Source organism: Vipera ursinii, assembly GCF_947247035.1.
Source record: "Vipera ursinii genome assembly, chromosome: Z".
Taxonomy (NCBI): domain Eukaryota; kingdom Metazoa; phylum Chordata; class Lepidosauria; order Squamata; family Viperidae; genus Vipera; species Vipera ursinii.
In genome coordinates, this window is record NC_139517.1 from 13,170,124 (window position 1) to 13,188,165 (window position 18,042).

Here is an 18,042-nt window from a genome sequence, read left to right on the forward strand (position 1 = left end):
TTTGGCAAATGGCATGCTGATGAGGGAACAAGGGTGTTTGCTTCATTCATTACAGATTATGTCACTACAGGAACTCCTTGACTTCTGACTGGTTGCTTAGTTCAAAAATACAACCTGCCTCTATCTTTACTAGAAGATTTCCAAAGTCCCTTTCAACTCTGTTATTCTGTTCTGTTCTATTTCTATTTCTATTTCTATTTCTATTATTTCTAGTCTATTTCTATTTCTTGTTCTTGTTCTTGTTCTATTTCTAGTCTTTCTATTTCTATTTCTTTTTCTAGTTCTATTTCTAGTCTATTTCTGTTATTTCTATTTACTTTATGGGTACTTATGACTCGGATTTAGAGTTCCAATAGTACCCCATCCTTCGTGGCCTCATGACTGGACTTCAGGCGTTGGATAATATGGCCACGTTTACAGCCATTTGCAGTGTCCAGCAATTATGTAACTCAGTGGTGGGATTCAAATCATTTAACAACCAGTTCTCTGCCCAAATGACCATTTCATTTGATTTCTGTCGCTCGTCTCTCGGACTTTTGGGGAGGGTTTTTTTTCCCCCACCTGGAGGGAAGTTGAACGAAAACCAGACATGTTTCGGAAAACAGAGATTTCTCATATCCGGTTCGCCGATTATAACAAAAAATTAGGTAACAAAAAATTAGGTATTGGTTCTGTCGAACGGGTGCGAACCGGCTGAATCATAAAAACGCTTTTGCCGAAAACCAGCATTTCTGCTTTTTTGGCAAAACTGCACCATAAGTGAACTATTGTTTAACGACTGCAGCTTTCGCTTAACAGCCACAGTGTTTGCCCTTAACAAAGGTCACATTTGCTCACTGACTGCCGCAAAAAAGCCTACAATTGGATTGGTTCTGAGACCAACCCATTTTACAACTCTTACAACTTACGACCATTGCAGTCATAACTTAAGGACCACCTGTATTCCATTTGTTCCTTTGTTACTCAAGCAACTATATTCCACAATACAGTACAGGTAGTCCTTAAAACCACATTTGAGCCCAAAATTTCTGTTGCCAAGTGAGACGGTTGTTAAGTGAGCTTTGCTCCATTTTATGTCTTCTCTTGCCACAGTTGTTAAGTGGATTGCTGCAGTTATTTTGTTAGTTAACACAGTTGTAAAGTGAATCTGGCTTCCCCATTGACTTTGTCAAAAGATCGCAGAAGGTGATCAGCCCACGCCAGGATATTGCAGCCTTCATTAAATACAGGCCAGTTGCCAAGTGTCTGAATTTTGATCACACGATGGGAATGCTGCAATGGTTGTAACTATGAAAAACAGTCATAAGCCATTGTTTTCAATGCTTTGTAACTTTGACTGGTCACTAAATGAATGGTTATAAGTCAAGGACTACCTGTAGTTTCCCAGGGTCTGAGGGTAATACAAGCAGCATGTGTATCTGTAATGCATGCTCCACCCCTTTTTCATTAGTACATTGTACACATGTCCCAAAGGGCAAAGCTTGTGAATGTGACGTTGTAGCTCTTCTTTTCCTTTACTCCATGCATCATATGAGGAAAACTCTTGAGGGGGGTGGAAACTTGCTAGCAAGATGGAAACACAAAAGGAATATGTGCTAATTGAGACAACCCAAAGGTGTTTTTTCACAAGGCAACTGGACCTTCTTATTTTTCTTCGAAGACATTTCACTTCTCATCCAAAAAGCTTCTTCAGCTCTGACTGAATGGAATGGAAGGATTTATAGTCCTTGCAGATAGCTGGTCCATTTGCATTCCTTTGGAGCAGGGGTGTCACGACGTAATGTGACTTTTTTCCCCCCATTGCCGGCAACGGGGTGGGCGCAGAGGTGGGATTCAAATATGTGAACAACAGGTTCTCTGTGTGGATGCCACTTCTGGAAGTCCATTCTGGGTCTGGGCAACCAAAAATTAGCTACCGGTTCTGCTGAACTGGTGCGAACCAGCTGAATCCCACCACTGGATTAGGCCCCATCATGTTCGCCAAGACGCATCCGGCTCGCAGGCCGGCAGTTTGACACCCCTGCTTTAGAGAGTCGTTGAGGCCACCTGGAGGTTTGTCTGTGTCCTCAGGGTGACTTGAGTAGTGCAAATGGTTGTGGAGCCTTCTTGGAACTGCTGAAAGGACTCTGATGTAGCTTGGAGATAGATGATGTCCTATCCCTTCCCCTCTGTTGAGAGAGGGCTGTTCAGTTTTGACATAGATGGCCTCTTTGATCCCTTTTTCAAACCAGCGGTCCCCTCTGTCCAGAAGACAAAACACAGGAACCAAAAACCAATAATCAAGGCTGAATGCAAAAATTATTCATTCAACGCCTACCGGAAGAATTCCCTCCAGAAAATAATGGGCAGGACTCTTAGAGACAAAAGGATGCCCTCGTATTTATCCATTTTAAGAAAGGAGAAAATGATCAGTCATAAATATGCATGAGTAATAAACCATGAATATTCATAATTAGCAAACTTCATCGCCCCTCCACTGTTACAAACCTCAAGAACAGGGTTGTCTGCCAGCCCACGGGCCGGATGCGTCACGCCAAAACCGCCCCTACCCCATTGCCGGCAATGGGAAAAAAGTCACGATACGGCACGACACGTCACGTGACGTCATGAGTTTGACACCCCTGCTCAAGAAGGAGTGATTGGATTCCACAATCATGACATCACACACACAGGCCTCATAGCGGCGAAGCTCATAGAAGCCACTGATAGCGTTGGAAACTGCCTATATTGATCACATGGTTTATAAATTCAAGTATTTTGATGCTGCTGCCAATTATTGCTCCTAATTATTTTTTTCTTCTTTGAAAAAGGAGTCTCTAAACCATCTCCTGATGCCTCACTCAGCAGTTTTTTCGAGAAGGAATTTTCCCAAGGTGGATTCAGTTCCCTTCTTACACCAGTGAGTAGATACCATGTACAATACTAGTTTGTCTCCTTTCTTAGTCATATTTAAAAAAAAGAAAAGAGGCTATAAAAAAGCAGAAGCTTGGAATTTTAAGGCATGGTAATTGGCCCAAAGTCACCCAGCCGGCTTTCCTGCCTAGGGCGGGACTAGAATTCCCACTCTCCTGGTGATTGGCCCAGAGTCACCCAGCCGACTTTCCTGCCTAGGCTGGGAGTAGAAATTCCCTGTCTCCTGGTGATTGACCCAAAGTCACCCAGCCGGCTTTCATGCCTAAGGTGGGACTAGAACTCCCAGGCTCCACGTTTCTAGCCTGGTGCCTTAATGGCTGGACCAAACTGCAGTGCCTAGGTGCTTTTGCTCGGTCCCCTTGTGTGCCCTACGTCCTTGATTTATAGCTCAGCACAGCTGGGCCGTTGGGGGGACTGACGGCTACCTGGCGCGGGCGTTTCCCTTGGGTCTCCTCTGACCTGCTTGGCGCAGCCTCTCCCAAAGGGGTCAGCCTGACCTTGGGAATAGATCCATTGATGGAGGAATGGGACACCAGCTGGCTGGTTGACCGATGGCCGAAGCCTGGCCGGGATGGCTGTGGGCTATCTGGGCCTCCTTCCACGGTGGCTCAGTGGGTTGGGACGCTGAGCTTGTCGATCAGAAGGTCGGCAGTTTGGCGGGTCGAATCCCGAGTGCCGCGTAGCAGAGTGAGCGCCTGTTACTCATCCCAGCTTCTGCCAACCTAGCAGTTCGAAAGCACGTAAAAATGCAAGTAGAAAAATAGGGACCACTACGGTGGGAAGGTAACAGCGTTCCGTGCGCCTCTGGCGTCTAGTCATGCCGGCCACATGACCACGGAGACATCCTCGGACAAGCGCTGGCTCTTCGGCTTTGAAACGGAGATGAGCACCGGCCCCTAGAGTCGGAAACGACTAGCACGCGCGTGCGGGGGAACCTTTAACTTACCTTTACCTATGGATGTTTTAAGCACCCATTCTCACCCATAGTGCTTCTCTAAATCCAAAGGGGGGGGGGGAAAGTGTGTGGTGGGGAGAAGTTTGAAAATTTTACTGACTGTTTCCATAGCTGAAAGTCACAGGAGGCCCTGATTTGTTTACCACTATTTTAGGGAATAAAACCATCCACTTTTTTTAAAAAAAAAGAATCCCGCAGTAGGCTGCTCTGAGCCTATAGGAGAGAGTAAAAAATAAGTTATTAAAACCTGCACATAATTTCCTTGTGGGTGGGAGAATGGGGATTTATTTACTTATCTATTTTTCACATTTTTGAACCACCCACCATCCTCCGAGAGGGAGTTTGGCTGCCGTCCAAGAAAAAAATGCCCAGCTTTCACGTTTCTCTTGAATTTTTATGGTACCGGTAGTCCTTGACTTACAACAGTGACCGTCCGAAATTACAAGGGCACTGAAAAAAGTGATTTAGGGCCGTTTTTTCACACTTAGGACAGTTGGAACATCCCCCAGGGTCACATGATCAAAATTCAGATGCTTGGTAACCAGTTCATATTTATAACAGTTGCAGTGATCATTTTTTGGTTGTGATCATTATTATTTTTTTTTGCAACCTTCTGACAAGCTAAGTCAATGGGGAAGCCAGATTCACTTAAGAACCGTTTTACTAACTTAACAACTGCAGTGATTCGCTTAGCAATTGTGGGAAGAAAGGTCGTAAAATGGGGCAAAACTCGCTTAAGAAATTCTCACTTAGCAACAAAAGTTTGGGCTCAGTGGTGGTCGTAAATTGAGGACTACCTGTTGTTGGTGACAAAAGGTACGTATTAGGATTTATTCTCACTGGCCCATAGCTGACTCCGCTTTCCATCCTTCTGAGGTCAGTAAAATGAGGACCCAGATTGTCGGGGGCCATATGCCGAGTCTGTAAACAGCTAAGAGAGGGCTGTAAAGCACTGTGAAGCGGTATATAAGTCTTAAGTGCTATTGCTAGATGACTTGTCCCTCTTTCATCTCCTCCTTGTTTGCTTTCCTCTTCAGGAACATGCAGTGACTGGAGCTGTCGGCGCTTATAGCTGGACTGGAGGTTTAGAAGAAGCATCCTTTGGAGAAACTCCTCAGATCAAATTCCTGAATATCAGCATCAATGAGTCGTATATAGGTGAGTGATGGAGGTGGGTCTTATTCTCCACCCTTTGCCCCAAAGTGTTAAATTGGCCAAATCCAGAGAACCACAGGTTGTCTCTTCTCTTTGCTGGACAGGTTACTCTGTGGCTTTAGCTCGCTTTCACCAAAGGACCTTCTACATCGCTGGAGCTCCGCGGTACCAGCACGTTGGCCAAGTCCTGGTCTTTGAAAGCAAGAGTGGAAGCTTAATAGGGAATATTCAGGGTCAACAGGTAAGGGAGGATAGGAAATGGAATGCAGATCAGCCTCTATTGTCATGGTGGAGGAATTGTGAAACTTCATAGGATTTTTGTTTTGCATCAAGGATAGGGTTTCATAATCTAAATTCATAACTAGTCCAAATCCAGCAGCAGTTCTGCTAGAATTTAGGCATAAATGGAAGAGAGAGAATTGTTCTCAGAGACAATTGAGAATAGGGGAATGCTCAGTGCAGGTGGTCCTCACCTAATGACCAGTCATTTAACAACCATTCAGAGTTACAACGGACTTCCCCAGAGCCGGTTCTGAAGTTCCAATGCCTGCACCAACACATACACAACTGCAGTCCTGTTTTTTGCATTTTGAGCACTTGGCAGCTGGCTCACATTTATGACCACTTGCGGCATCCTGTGGTCACACGGCCACAATTTTCACTTTCTTTCTTTTTTTTTTTGCCAATTTCTGCCATTTACATCCTATTTCCAGCAAACACTGCCCATTGAAGAAAATAGCCTCACTGAATAACCATTGCGTTTGCTTAACAACTACAGCAAAAAAAAGTCATAAAATCAGTCAGGATCCTGTGGTGATCCGTTTAATGGCTGCCATGACTTATAACCAAAATTCAAGGTCAGTTACACTTATATAGTAAGTCAAGGACTACCTGTATATGGTTGGATTTGCTTGCTGGGCCTAATGAGGGTTGGAATGCTACACCAACCATCTGTTTTATTTAGTAATTTATTTGACAGACCCTTGGTGGAGCAGTGGGCTAATGCCTCCTTAAGTAACACCAGCTGCCTGCAATTAGTGCAGGTTCGCATCCCACCAGGCTCAAGGTTGACTCAGCCTTCCATCCTTCCGAGGTAGGTAAAATGAGGACCCAGATTGTTGGGGGCAATAAGCTGGCTTTGTAATAATGCCGCTTGGGGGGGGGGCAAAAGCCCTAATAAGCAGGCATATACATAGAATGAAGGCTACTGCTAAGCTTGTAAGCCGCCCTGAGTCTTCGGAGAAGGCCGGGATATAAATGGAATTAAAATAAAAAATAAAAATAAAAATTTTTCCGCTCAGCCATGAGCATTTTAGGTGGCTAAGACTCAGTAAAAGGCAGCACAAAAATACAAATTCGTAAATCAAGATCAACCCAAGCATCCATTAGCTATTAAAAGTTTGGCAAAAGGAATGCAATTTGGCCACTCTAGTAATGGGAACTGAACACTTTTCCAAAGGAAGAGAGCACGTACAGCGTGGCAGCCGTGCAGAAAGCATCCTATTCCTAGGTGCCAGAATAAGAAGCTTCCGTTGAGAAGATCTCTACATTCTTGTGGCTGGATAGATCCATGATAATAGAATTAGTCTCCCTTTGATAACCAGGGCCTCAGCTAATAAAACCTCTGGGATAGTCAAGCGCAAATAGCCAAATAGCCGTTCGTTGAGTTCAAATTATTGAAGAGGTTATTTTTGCGACCTATGCACAAGAATCTTGTGTTAGGTCTCTTTCGTGGACACTTTTTGCTAAGTGGGGTCTATTCCGTGGCTGCCTCGGTCCACCTGCTATAGGTTCTTCTTGCTATGTGACCATCCCATTTCCATTTCCATTCTTTTACTCTCTTGACGATATTGCATACTTTTGTTTGTTCTCTAATCCGTGTGCGGTTCTTCCTGTCTTGTCTTGCAACGCCGAGCCTGTATCTTTCCATGGCTCTTTGTGCCACTCGTAGCTCACAGTAGAATACAGCTGGAAGGGACCTTGGAGGTCTTCTAGTCCAACCCCCCGCTTAAGCAGAAGAACCTGTCCTATTCCATCTCAGACAAGTGACTGTCCAGCCTCTTCTTAAAAATCTCCAGTGATGGAGCGCCCACGATTTCTGGAGGCAAAGCTGTTCCACTGGTTAATTATTCTAACTCTCAGAAAGTTTCTCCTTAATTCCAGGTTGCTTCTCTCTTTGATCAGTTTCCAACCATTGTTTCTCGTCCTTCCCTCTGGTGCTTTGGTGAATAATGTGACCTCCTCTTCTTTGTGGCAGCCCCTCAAATACTGGAACACTGCTGTCATGTCACCCCTATTTCTTCTTTTTTTTAGACTAGCCAAGCCCAAGTGTCAATTGTGATGATCGTGATGATACACAAGAATCTAGTCAATTAACAGTCAAAAGTGCATCAGTGTTATCATACATTTTATCTTTAACAATCCCCCCTACCCCTCCCCTATCCCTCCCTCCCTACCCCTCCCCCCCCCTCCCCTCCCCCCCCGACTTCCCAGAGCTAAGTACAAGGTATAAAAAACCAAAAAAAAACCAATCATAAACATCCATATGCTAACAACCATAAACTCTAAAATCTGTCTCTCTCTAGCTCATATAGGATAACTACAAACACTATTAATATAAAATATATAAAAAAGAGAGAAAAAAAAGGGAGAAAAGAAAGGAAGACTTATTCAAATGCTACATGAAACTTCTTAGTCCCATATTTGTTCTGGATATACTCAATCCATTTTCTCCACTCCATAACATAATGTTCTTGCGAGTGATCTTTCAAATAAGCCGAGATCTTTGCCATCTCTGCCAGGTCAGAAACCTTTAAAGTCCATTCTTCTATAGTCGGCAGTTCCTCCTTCTTCCAATATTGACCTACTAAGAGTCTTGCTGCCGTAATTAAATTCAACATCAGCTTAGTGTCCACAACCGTAGCATCTGTAATTATTCCCAACAAAAAAGGTTGCGGACAAAACTTTATCCTTTGCTTAAAAATCTTCTGCATATTCCACCAAATTTTTATCCAAAAAGCCTTAACCTTTTTACAAGTCCACCATATATGAAAATATGTTGCATCTTCTTCACCACAAGCTTTTTAGGATCTAAATGCCATCTGTAAAACATTTTATAAAAGTTCTCTCTTAAATTTTGAGCTTGTGTGAATTTTACGTTCCTCACCCAAATCCTTTCCCACGTGTCCATTGTAATAACTTCTTGGATGTTTTGGGCCCATTTAAGTAATCAGAAAAAGAAAGGAAGGAAGGAAGAAAGAAAGAAAGAAAGAAAGAAAGAAAGAAAGAAAGAAAGAAAGAAAGAAAGAAAGAAAGAAAGAAAGAGAAAGAGAAAGAAAGAAAAAGAAAGACAGACATAGAAAGAAGTAGCTTTCTATTTTCTTTGCAGCAAATATAAGTACAGTTACAGAATTACCTCTTTATGTTGCAAAAAGGAAAAAACTCTCTTTTTTTCCCATTATCTACTTCATCCGATCATCAAAGCCATAAATCGTAAGATTGGGTTTTGTGGGTTTTTTTGTTTTGAGCAAAAAGTCACAAGGGGTTTCCAGTCAAAAATAGACAAGTAGATCATACGATAAACAAATAAATTACATGTCTCAACAGGATTGTCATGTTAAAATGGCTGGATATGCACAAAATGCTGGGCCTACAGGCTGTGTGTTGTGTGATCCCACTGAACGTGTTTCCTTCTTTTCAGGTGGGCTCTTACTTTGGTGCTGAAGTCGCCTCCGTGGACTTAAATGAGGATGGAAATACTGACCTCCTTCTAATTGGGGCTCCTCATTACTACAATGGAAGCCAAGGTGGGAATGTCCATGTCTCCTCCATCAACAGCATGGTAAGTGAAACCATTGGAGGAAGGAAGAAAAGCCTAGGATTGGGCAGAAGCTTTCTCACATTTAGTGAATTGTCTTTCACTCCATCTGTTCATTTTTTTTGGACGTAATGCTTGGTAGTCTCAACAGGCTCTTAATAATAACGATAATAAAGTTGGAAGGGGCCTTGGAGGTCATCTAGTCCAACCCCCTGCTCAGGCAGGAAACCCTATACCAGTGATGGCGTGCCTTTTAGAGAGCGAGTGCCCAAACTACAACCCAAAACCCACTTATGTATTGTTGGGTGCTGGGTGGGCGTGGCCCATTGGGTGGGTGGGGTCCATTGGGTGGGCGTGGCAGACTGGATGGGACTAAAAATTCAATCAATCAATTCCAACTTTGTGAGATCTTTTTTTTCCCATGAGAAGTTGAAATTAATTGATTGATTGAACCTTTTCTTTTTTTTGCACATGGTGACGGAGGCCTAAAGCGAAAAGGTTTTACAAAACGCAGCTGAAGGCCTAGGACTGAGGTGACAGCACGCGTGCCCACAGAGAGGGCTCTGCGTGCCACCTGTGGCACGCGTGCCATAGGTTCGCCACCATGGCCCTATACCATTTCAGACAAGTGGCTGTCCAGTCTCTTCTTAAAAACCTCCAGTTGTTTGACATTATGTCCAATTTGCTTTTTTTCCTCCCTTTTTTGTTGTGTTCCAATACATACAAAGGGAATAAACCTGTGTATAGCAAAACATGTGTTCCTGCAATACTTTTCTGTGAGAAATACTTGATTTTCTGGAAAAATTTCTGGGGTGCCAACAATTTCGAGCATGACTGTAACTACTGCAGATAATGAGAATTTACGGTATGTCACTTTAATCCAGCTACGCCTTTGTCATATTATATTAGGTCATCTGGCCAGATGCTTTTTTAATGAGTGCGTTTTTTTATGAGTGCTTAAATATAGAAATGTATGGTTGTTCATTCCAGGGTAATCTTGTTCACCTTCAAACGTTGCACGGAGTCCCGGATAATGGACTTGGCCTTTTTGGGGCAGCTCTAGCCACATTAGGGGATATCAGTGGCGATGGCCTGACGGACGTGGCCGTGGGAGCCCCGATGGAGAATGAAAATCGGGGGGCCATCTATATCTTCCTGGGTGAAGCAGACCGACTGAAGGACGTGCACAGCCAGGTAAGTCCAAATGTTAAAGATAAGAAAGGTAAGCACAGCAGTCTGAAGTTTCTCTACGTGTACTGATGTGATCCAGTCTTGATCTCTTTTTTTTACTCCCTTCTTCCCTGCAGCGGATTTCTGCCGCCTCTGTTTCTCCCATGCTCCAGTTTTTTGGACAATCCATCCAAGGAAGGTTGGATCTGAGCAGGGATGAGCTGACCGACTTAGCCATTGGAGCGCTTGGAAGTGCAGTGGTGCTTCGGTAGGGATTGGTGGGGTGGAAATGGGCATGGAGCAAACCTGGGCATTTTATGGCCTCCAGGCCACATCTGCCCGTTTGGCTGTCCCTGTCCTAACTGTGAAGATTGGTTTTATTTTGAAGGCGACTGCTATTTCCCCCCCCCCAATTTATGTATGTGAGCGTGTGCACGCCTGAGCACTTTCACAGCCCCATCGGTTCAGCCCTCCATAACAGACCCAGTTTCTCATGTGGCCCCTTGTGAAAACTTATAAATGCATTAACCCTCATGGTGTAGTAGGGTGTATGTGCAAAGTGCTCTGATAATATAGAATAGAATAGAATAGAATAGAATAGAATAGAATAGAATAGAATAGAATAGAATAGAATAGAATAGAATAGAATAGAATAGAATAGAATAGAATAGAATAGAATAGAATAAAGATGATTGGGGGACTGGAGGCTAAAACATATAAGGAACAGCTGCTGTAATTAGGTATGTCTAGTTTAATGAAGAGAAGGACGAGGGGGGACATGATAGCATTGTTCCAGTATCTCAGGGGCTACCACAAAGAAGAGGGAGTCAAGCTCTTCTCCAAAGCACCTGAAAGCAGGACAAGAAGCAACAGATGGAAACTAGTCAAGGAGAGAAGCAACCTAGAACTAAGGAGAAACTTCCTGACGGTTAGAACAATTAACCAGTGGAACAACCTGCCTCCAGAAGCTGTGAATGCTCCAACACTGGAAGTTTTTAAGAATAGACTGGACAGGCATTTGTCTGAAATGGTATAGGGTTTCCTGCCTGAGCAGGGGGTTGGACTAGATGACCTCCAAAGTCCCTTCCAACTTTACAATTTGTGATTGTGATTGTGATTGTGAATAGAATAGAATAGAATAGAATAGAATAGAATAGAATAGAATAGAATAGAATAGAATAGAATAGAATAGAATAGAATAGAATTGTCACGGTTGACTTGCTGTGCAGGTCTGCTCCCAACCAGACAACAGTAATGGGAGGGGGGGAAGGAAGGCCTTGGAATGTAAGGGAGATTTGGGAGGGAACTCCGGAATGCAAGTGTTCTGCCTGGAAGCCTGAGACAGACCCAGACCCCCAAGATCATCGACTGGGAATGTCCGAGGCACACAGGCTGTCTCCAAAATAAAGCAAGTACAACTGATTGGTGGACAGTGGGAGATCGGAGGTCCAGGAGGGGAAAAGGAAAGTTTTCCTATACTGTTTGTATGCGAAAACATCAGAACTGCCTTTTCCACTTCTGTTCCCATATGGCTTTTCAGTAAAGTTATACTCGTGGAGAAAAAATGTACCAGGAGTTTCTTTTGCTGTCTAATGCAGTGGGACGGTTGACAAGAATAGAATATAGTTTATTGGCCAAATGTGATTGGGCACACAAGAAATTAATAAAATATCCATCAGCTTAGGAGAGCTTCTCTCTCTCTCTCATCTATCTATCTATCTATCTATCTATCTATCTATCTATCTATCTATCTATCTATCTATCTATCTATCTATCTATCATCTATCTATCTATCTATCTATCTATCTATCTATCATCTATCATCTATCTATCTATCTATCTATCTATCTATCTATCTATCTATCTATCTATCTATCTATCTATCTATCTATCTAAAAAGAGCCTTGGTGGAGCAGTGGGCTAATGCCTCCTTAAGTAACACCAGCTGCCTGCAATTAGTGCAGGTTCGCATCCCACCAGGCTCAAGGTTGACTCAGCCTTCCATCCTTCCGAGGTAGGTAAAATGAGGACCCAGATTGTTGGGGGCAATTAAGCTGACTTTGTAATAATGCCGCTTGGGGGGTGTATGAAAGCCCTAATAAGCAGGCATATACATAGAATGAAGGCTACTGCTAAGCTTGTAAGCCGCCCTGAGTCTTCGGAGAAGGGCGGGATATAAATGGAATTAAAATAAAAAAATAAATAAAAAATTATCTATCTATCTATCTATCTATCTATCTATCTATCTATCTATCTATCTATCTATCTATCTATCTATCTATTTCTGTGCTTGTGTGTGTGTGTAAATGATCAGGGATAAAATCAGTAAAAGTAATTAAAAAAATACCTTTGGGGCAGTGGGGGGATTCAGCCAGTTCACACCACTTCGGCAGAACCGTTAGCTAATTTTTTGTTGCCCAGGCCCAGAATGGACTTCTGGAAGCGGCATCCACACAGAGAACCAGTTGTTCACCTATTTGAATCCCACCACTGCTTTGGGGGCATGGCTTGGCCTGTGGCACAGTGGTAGTTTCATATTGACTTGGAACTTGTGTGAGCTGAGATGGTTGTTATCTGCAATTGTTAGCTGTGGAATCATAGCAGCTGACAGCTTCTAGCCCATCTTGTCTGGTTTCAGAAGCTAAGCAGGGCTGGTTATTAATTGTATGGGAAACCACCAGGATAGACCAAGGGCATAGAGTAGACAGCGTGGGAGGAGGCAATGGCAGATCACTTCTTGCTGCCAAGAAAATTACATGAATGAGTCGACAAAATCGCCAGAAGTTAAACTTGACTCTAGAGACTTCACCCTGGTTAAGGGTAAAAGAGGAATTGTGCTGCATATTGCATAGAGATACATGGGTATTGTGAAATGGCTCCTCTCCCATGGCCAGACTAGGCCTTACTAGAGATTTCTGTATTTTAGAAATCAGTTGGTTATGAAAAATCACACCTTTTTTATGCTTTCCAGATCCCGGCCTGTTTTCACTGTCCTCACTTCACTAAGATTTTTCCCTGATTTGATTCCTCTGGATGATCCAGACTGTGGAAACAGGAAGATTTCAAGAATTGGTTCTCGTGGGCAAGTCAGTCTTTGCTTCACCTTAACTCTACTCAGCACGAAATGGAGCTCTGGTAACATCTCAGTGTGACTGTTCTTTGGCATAATAATCTTAATTTTTAGGTTTTGGAACTCTCGTCTTTCCCTCACATTTTAGGGGTTGATAGTTTGCTTTGCAATCACTCTTTTTATCTGTCAACTTCTGTTTCTCATCAATTAACTTGTTTATTTGTATTCCACCTTTATTATTTGTATATATATATTAAACTCATGTACTTAATACTCATTCTGTCAGCCGTAGCCATCACTTCCTACTACTAAGTTCCTCACAGCAACCCTGTGAGGTGGTTGGACTGAGAGAAAGTGATTGGCCCAAGGCCTCTTAGCTGGATTTGTGTCTGAAGTGGGACTAGAACCCAGGGTTTCCATAATACAATATAAGATATTGGCATTAATGTTTAAAGTCCTTCATGGTTAGGGCCTGGCTATTTAAGGGACTGCCTGTCTTATTTTGTACTCATCTTGCCATTAAGATTAACGGGAGAGGCTTATTTGAGAATTCCGCCCTGGTCTGAAGCCCATCTTCCTAATAATAATAATAATAATAATAATAATAATAATAATAATAATAATAATAATAATAATAATAATAATAATAATAATAATAATAATTTTATTATAATAATAATTTTATTATAATTATTATTATTATTATTATTATTATTATTATTATTATTATTATTATTATTATTATTATTATTATTATTATTTGGAAAGGACCTTGGAAGTCTACTAGTCCAGCCCCCTGCTCAGCTGGAATTATCAACTGGACTTTGGCTGAATTGGAACACCTAGACCGGAAAACGCGTAAACTTTTGAATATGCACCACGTTCTACATCCACAAAGTGACATCGACAGGTTGTACCTGCCAAGAAGAATAGGGGGCAGAGGGCTATTGCAAATCCACCAAACTGTAGAACAGGGGTCTTCAAACTTGGCCCTTTTATGACTTGTGGACTTCAACTCCAAGAATTCTTCAGCCAACATGTCTGGCTGAGGAATTCTGGGAGTTGAAGTCCACAAGTCATAAAAGGGCCAAGTTTGAAGACCCCTGCTGTAGAAGAAGAAAAATGAAGTTTGAATGACTATGTAAATGAAAGTACACAAAAATTGCTGCAGGCTGTGAAAACAGAGAGCATTATCAAAATAACAGAAACAAAGGCAGAATATAAGGAAAAACGGCTGGATGACACATTAAATAGATGGAAAACCAAAGCTTTGCATGGACAACATTTGGAAAACATTGAAGGAAAATGTGATAACAACTTGACATGGGCATGGCTTAAGATGGGAACTGTTAAGAAAGAAACGGAAGGCTTAATACTGGCTGCTCAAGAACAAGCACTACAAATTAATGCCATGAAAGCGAAGATACAAAAATCTACTGACAATCCAAATTGCCGACTTTGCAACGACAAAGTTGAAACTGTTTCACATTTAATATGTGAGTGCAGCAAAATCGTGCAAACTGATTACAAAGCTAGACATGACCGAGTTGCTAAACTAATCCACTGGGCATTGTGTAAAAAATACGACTTGCCTGTGTCCGAAAAGTTGTGGGAACATAGGGTGGAAAAAGTTGTCGAGAATGAGAGGGTGAAGATCTTGTGGGACTTCTGAATACAGACAGATCGTCATTTGGAACACAACATGCCAGATATCGCAGTCATAGAATTGTTCTAATTGTCAGGAAGTTTCTCCTTATTTCTAGGTTGCTTCTCTCCTTGATTAGTTTCCATCCATTGCTTCTTGTCCTGCCTTCAGGAGCTTTGGAGAATAGCTTGACTCCCTCTTCTTTGTGGCAGCCCGAGATATTGGAACACTGCTATCATGTCCCCCCTCATCCTTCTCTTCATTAAACTAGACATACCCAATTCCAGCAACTGTTCCTTATATGTTTTATCCTCCAGTCCCCCAATCATCTTTGTTGCTCTTCTCTGTACTCTTTCTAGAGTCTGTACTCTAAAAAGAGTCTGTACTTTCTAGAGTCTGTACTCTTTCTAGAGTCTCAACATCTTTTTTACATCGTGGTGACCAAAACTGGATGCAGTATTCCAAGGGTGGCCTTACCAAGGCCTTGTAAATGTGGGAGCAGGTCAAGTCCTGTGTTGTGTTTCATAGCTGTCCTAGCTATGAAATATCCTTCCACAAGAACTGTGTTTAATCCTTGGTCAGTTGAGTTCTAGAAAATCTGTAAAGATACGATTTCAGTATTATTTTATCGTTAACTCAAATATGAAATTTTAACTTTTTGGAGTTTTTAAATTATAAGCCTCCTCGATGGCTTGCCAGAGTATATTGCGGTACCTTGGTACTTGTCGATAATTGGTTCCGAGAGGCATGATGAGTACAAAAAAGGATGAATATCAACTTTTTCCCATAAGAAATAATGTAATAAGTCACAAGGCAGCTGACACCAGCAAGTTCTAGCTTTTCTGTTGAGTATCAAACAAACATTGAGTATTAGGACAAAATTTTCACGTCAAAATGCATTGAATACCAAATTCGATGAGTTTCAAAGCAGTTGAGTACCAACGGCAGTGTTTTTCAAATTTGTTGACTTTAAGATGTGTGGGCATAGTGGCTGGGGAATTCTGGGAGTTGATGCTGGCTAGGGAATTCTAGGAGTTGAAGGTGCCAAGTTTGAAAAACACTGCTCTACGACAATTATAAATAGCAATATATTCCCATGTTATTTGAAATTTTTATCTGAATGCTAACTCATTCATTAAGTTGTTTATCAAGCTCTCTTAGTCAATGATCATCTCGTTGAGGTTGCTTTCTTCTGTCTTCCCCTTTTGTTTTTTTAAACAAGGTTCTTTGAAAGCCACAATCAACTTCAGCCTTCATGTTGATGTTAAACAGACCTCACCACGCCTGATGCTAGAGCATGAGACACCCAGTTTTTCAGATTCTCTCCAAATTGGAATTATGCCCATCTGCATCAACAAGACCCTGTGGGCTCAGGTAGGCACAATCAATCAATCAGAATAGAGCTGGAAGGGACCCTTGAGGTCTTCTAGTCCAACCCCCTGCTCAAGCAGGAGACCCTATACCATTTCAGACGAGTGACTGTCCAGTCTCTTCTTAAAAAACCCGTCCCACAACTTCTGATGGCAAGCTGTTCCACTGGTTAAGGGCACAATTATGTCCTTATCCAAAGTGCCCAGAAGGGAATTCTAACAACTGTAGATGGGTCCATTAAGCAGGTAGCATCAAGATATCAGAAATTACATTTCACCAATCTGAAGTTTCTGGCTTCTTTGGATATTAGTCCTCATTCTCTCCCCCTCACTGTTAGTAATTGATAGATACTGTTAATCTTTCCTTTTTTTAAAAAAAAAATAAGAATTTCTCATAGAGTAAAAGACAAATTACAAGAAAAAAAGGAGAGAAAGAAATTCAGGAAATGGAAGAAAAAGAAAGAAAAAACACTGCAGTGTAATGACTTCTGACCTTCTTTTCAAAGGACAACTCCAATTTTATAGTCTCTCTTCCCTTTTAGATAGTATAGTCCAGGGGTAGGCAACCTTGGCTCTTTTAGGACTCGTGGACTTCAACTCCCAGAATTCCTGAGCCAGCATGGCTCAGCTTGGAAACCTCTCCCTTTCCCCTCAGCATGGCTGGCTCAGGAATTCTGGGAGTTGAAGTCCACGAGTCATAAAGTGGCCTAAGGCCTAGGCCAGGAGTAGGCAACCTTGGCTCTTTTAGAACTCGTGGACTTCAACTCCCAGAATTCCTGAGCCAGCATGCCTGTATAGTCCCTCTTCCCTCTTTGATATTATGCAGGTTGCTTCAGCCCCTGGTTGAGGAAGCCTGTAATTACATTTGCATCGATTCAGGGGCCTTTTCTCATCATATCAAATCAGCTATTTTGAGGAGTGAAGCCCTTTCATTTTTGGCTTTATACCAGCTTATTGGAACTTAAATAAAAACTTGTACCTGTGAGCTGCTTCAGTTTTGATGACCTTATGGATTGCCCATTTTCCCAGTGACAAAATTGTCTGCCTACTGCCTTGCTTTTGGACTCAAGGTTATTATTGCTCTTCCCTCATTTCTCCAAATTTCAACATCCAGAGTGCCTTGTGCTGGCATTACAAAAAATATACAGCTAGTCATTGATTTACGATGGTCATTGAGCCCGGAATTATGATCCTAAGTTGTGCCAGTCATTAATCCAGTCACCGTGTGACTACATCAATTTTATGACCTTTTGTTACAGCCATTGGTAAGCAAACTCGTTCTACGCAATGGCCTTTTTTTTGCCAGAAATCAGTAGTAAATGCCGAGTGCCGGTAAAAATTGTAGTCAAACGTGGTTATGTACTGCTGGACACTGCAAGTGGACATAAATGTGAGCCAGTTGCTGAGTACTGAAAATGCAATCCCGTGAATATGGGGAAGGGCTGGCTGTAAGAACTTTGAATCTGAATCTGTAGGTAGCCCTGGGGAGGTCCACTGAAACTTTGAGCGGTCACTAAATGACCGGGCATAAATCAAGGACCATCTGTATGTTCCGCCTCTACTCTGGCCACTGCAGAGAGTAGGAGATCACAGTTGCAGAAATGCTAAGCATGCAATTCTTTCACCTTCATAGGTGAAAGAACTGTGGTGGTGCAGTGGTTAGAATGCCATATTGCAGGCTAATTCTGCCGACTGCCAGCGGTTTGATTCTCAGGGGCTCAAGGTTGACTCAGCCTTCCATCCTTCTGAGGTCAGTAAAATGACCCAGATGGTTGGGGGCAATATGCTGTAAAGCACTATAAAGTGTTATATAAGTCTATTGCTATAGCTTTTAAATCCCCCTCCTAGCTAGAACTCAGATGTTTTCACAGAAATGAATATATCATGTACTAAACCTGTAGTTGGGTAGGGAATGCTAGAAATGTATTTGATTTCCATTTGGGGTCT

The 18,042-nt window shown here is 42.3% G+C and overlaps 1 protein-coding gene across 1 annotated transcript in view; it reads left to right on the forward strand.

The window, feature by feature from the left end:
• LOC310649983 (integrin alpha-X-like) overlaps positions 1-18,042 on the forward strand; it is a 54,486-nt gene that overhangs the window by 19,385 nt on the left and 17,059 nt on the right. The window contains exons 7-14 of the mRNA XM_083378816.1: positions 2,811-2,899; positions 4,906-5,026; positions 5,128-5,264; positions 8,724-8,864; positions 9,831-10,034; positions 10,148-10,278; positions 12,982-13,145; positions 15,948-16,099. Coding sequence (XP_083234942.1) covers positions 2,811-2,899; positions 4,906-5,026; positions 5,128-5,264; positions 8,724-8,864; positions 9,831-10,034; positions 10,148-10,278; positions 12,982-13,145; positions 15,948-16,099 — 1,139 coding nt within the window. The remainder of the gene's footprint in view (positions 1-2,810; positions 2,900-4,905; positions 5,027-5,127; positions 5,265-8,723; positions 8,865-9,830; positions 10,035-10,147; positions 10,279-12,981; positions 13,146-15,947; positions 16,100-18,042) is intronic.